The sequence below is a fragment of the Myotis lucifugus genome, unplaced genomic scaffold (assembly GCF_000147115.1).
Source record: "Myotis lucifugus unplaced genomic scaffold, Myoluc2.0 scaffold_347, whole genome shotgun sequence".
In the NCBI taxonomy this organism is placed as follows: domain Eukaryota; kingdom Metazoa; phylum Chordata; class Mammalia; order Chiroptera; family Vespertilionidae; genus Myotis; species Myotis lucifugus.
In genome coordinates this window covers 1,028,202-1,031,416 of record NW_005871395.1, presented here as the reverse complement: position 1 = coordinate 1,031,416, position 3,215 = coordinate 1,028,202, and the positions used below count along the sequence as shown (strand labels likewise).

General features: G+C 53.2%; 1 protein-coding gene across 1 annotated transcript in view; it reads right to left on the bottom strand.

The window, feature by feature from the left end:
* The window catches only part of PNPLA1 (patatin like phospholipase domain containing 1), a 34,766-nt gene that overhangs the window by 5,047 nt on the left and 26,504 nt on the right, over positions 1–3,215 (bottom strand). Inside the window, exon 6 of the mRNA XM_014466582.2 lies at positions 22–309. Within this exon, the coding sequence (XP_014322068.1) occupies positions 22–309 (288 nt within the window). The remainder of the gene's footprint in view (positions 1–21; positions 310–3,215) is intronic.

Below are 3,215 nucleotides of genomic sequence, written 5' to 3'. Positions count from 1 at the left end.
GGTCGATGCAGGTGACTGCTCAGATGAAGAGCAAGTGGTGAAGTGGGTGACTCCACAGCCCACTCGTGTGTGCATGCAGGTGTCTGTACAGGTGGGGACACAAGTGGGCCACGGGCCACGGCTTTTCTTGCTCTTTGCGATCGCATTGTGTGGGAAGTTGCGTGGATTCTTCCAGACTGTCCTGCTCTGATTGGAGGCTTGGCTCACTGTGTCCCGGGCACGCGCTGCCCAGGGCGAGTTCTATCTGGCAGTACACTTCCACCCGGGGGAAGATCACCCTCTTGGAGGGAGAATTAAGGTAAGCAGCGTCTAGGAAACACAAGCATGGGTCACAGGTGGCATTTCGAACCTCCGACATCAGCATGGTGTTTGCAAAAAAACGCTTTTCCAAGTTACTGTCATAAACAGGATTATTTCCCACCGGCGGCCTTTCATTACTTGCTTGGATTGACACTGAGTATTTGATTGCGGATTAATCCACGTATTCAGCGGATATTTATTGAGCATCTCTGTGTGGCAGGCACTGTGCCTGGCACTGAGGAGGCGAAGGAGACAGAAACAGGTGTGATGGTTTCTCCCCCCAGAGCTTACAGCCCAGGGCGGGGGCAGGCCCCGATCTCAAGTTTTAATCAAGACAAGTGTTAGGCAGGGGAGGAACGTTGCCCTAGCAGAGAGGGACGCAGGGAGGACTTAACTGGGAGGCTTCCCCGAGGGAGGGGCATTTAAGCTGAGATCTGAAGGCCGAGTGAGTGGTCCAGGGGATGGTCAGGCAGGATGGGCAGGAGAGTCAGGCAGAGGGAGCAGCATGCACAAAGGTCACAGGCCCGAAGGAGCACCAGGCGTGGGGTCCTGAAAGGTAGTGTGGCTGGAGCTGGAGTGGGGGGGGGAGAGGGGTGGCTCTGTGGTTGGGGATGGGGCTGAGGAGCAGGGACCGGATCTCTCAAGGGCTGGTAGGCAGCACTGAGGACTCTTAATTTTCATGGGGACCATGAAGCCTTCTAGGCAGGGAGGCACCCCCTGACTCTGGCTTTGACAAGGTCGCTGTGGCTGGGTGTGGAGACTCACTGACAAGGGCACAGGGGGCCGGGGAAACCTGTCGGGTGGCTGCGGAGCTGTGTGGGGCTTGTGCCTGGAAGAAGGTGAAGGAAGTAGAAGTTCTGTTTGGGAGGTAAGTGGGTGAGGATCGGTGAGGGACTGATGGGGGCTGCGGGGAGGTAGGTGGCTTGAACAATCGGATGGATGCTGGTGCTGTCTGCTGAGAATAGGCCGTGGGGGGGGATGGATGGGGGGAGGGGGGAAGAGAGCTCAGGTTAGGAGCTTGTTTTGGGACATGCTGAGTTTAGGGGCCTTGGAGATGCCCAAGGAGAGACCAGTGGGCAGTGTGCGTGTGGATTTGGATCCCAGCGACGAGACGAGGGTTAGAGGTACATATGTATCAGGAGCCCATCCAGGTGGGAGGGTTAGAGGTTCATATGTATTGGGAGCCCACCGGGCGGTCACTGGGGCTGTGGTGGTGGCTGTGCAGGAGACTCCTGGGGCGGGAAGGCAGGTGAGAGGAGGGGCCGGGATTGAGGCAGACCAGCAGAGGGCCCAGGGCAAGTTTCCTAAAACAGGCAAAACTGGGAAGATTCCAAAGCCACTGGGAAGAGGACCCGCAGCCCAGGAGAAAACATTTACAAACAGTATTCCTGACAAAGGGCGTTTATCTAGAATTCCTTAAAGCTCTTAAATGAGAAACAAACAATTCCATTTTTCAAATGGGCAAAGGGCCAACTGAAAGAGCTCCCACTGGCCAAAGCTGGGGCAATTTGAGAAAAAACTTAGAGTTGAATAAGAACCCTGAGTATAAAATACGTGCCCAGGAGTTCACACATAAACAAGACGACTGCCTGAGTGATGCAGACGAGACCCATCGTCCACGCAGAAGCAGCCCACCTGCTTTATGGGGGTGCCCTGACCTTAAGGACGTGGAGGAGGATTCCTCGCCTTTTCCGTGTGCGCTACGCATAGACTTCCTCCCGGAAAGCACAGGGTGGGGAAAGGAGAAAGGGTGACTTCACCAGGAGAACCTGACCAGCACCACTGCAGCCAGGTGACCACCGTCACACCATCCGTGACCGTCAGGTGGGCGGCGGGCGCCCTTGTGGAATGTGCTGAGACGGCACTTTGCCTCTTCGGTCTTCCTTCCTCCAACCCAGGACCCCGTCTAATCATGGGGCAAACATCAGACAGACCCCAGCTGAGGGGCAGTCTACAGAGTCTCTGGCCAGGACTACACCCTGCCAGTCACTGAAAACAAGGGGAGTTGGAGAAACTGTCACAAACAAGGAGAGTCTGAGAAACTGTCACCAACAAGGAGAGTCTGAGAAACTGTCACCAACAAGGAGAGTCCGAGAGGACATGACAACGGCACGCGGCGTGCTCACCTGGATGGCGTCCTGGGTCAGAGTGAGGACCTCAGGCAGCAACTCAGGAAGTCTGAGCAGAGTGTAGCCTTGGTTACTAGGCACCCTGTAACACCTAACAACGGGAAACCTGGGTGCGGGATGTACGGAAACGCTGTACTGTTTTTATATTTTTCTGTAAATCTAAAACTGTTCTAAAAATAAAGCTTATGAAGGGTCTAGGGGGAAATGGGCAAAAGAGTTGAACGGAAACCACCAAAGAAGCTCTTTGGACGACTAATAAGCAAATGAAAAGATGCTCAGCATCATCAGCCACCAGGAAGAGGCAACTTCAAGCCAGTGAGACGCTGCTGCACGCCTCTCAGGACAGCGCAGATGGAAAAGGGGGGACCTGGAGCTCTCCTCACAGCTGGAGGGATGGAGCATGATACAGCCACTTTGGGGGACCGCGGGTGGTCTCCTAACAAGCTAAATCTGCATTCTGGGAATATGCCTCAATCTGCACATGTCCAAACGAATTGAACATCCAATCTCAAAGAGATATTTGCACACCCATCCATAGCAGCATTATTTACAATAGCCAAGAGGTAGAAGCAACCATATGTCCACTGATGAACAAATGGCTAAAGAAAATGTGGTATATACACACGCTGGAATATTCTTCAGCCTTAAAAATGAAGAAAGTCCTGTCACACGCTACAACATAGATAAACCTTGAGAACATTGTAAGTGAACTAAAAAGCAAATACTGTGTGCTTCCCTTATGTGAATGATGTAAAGTAATCAAACCCATAGAAATAGAAAGAGGAG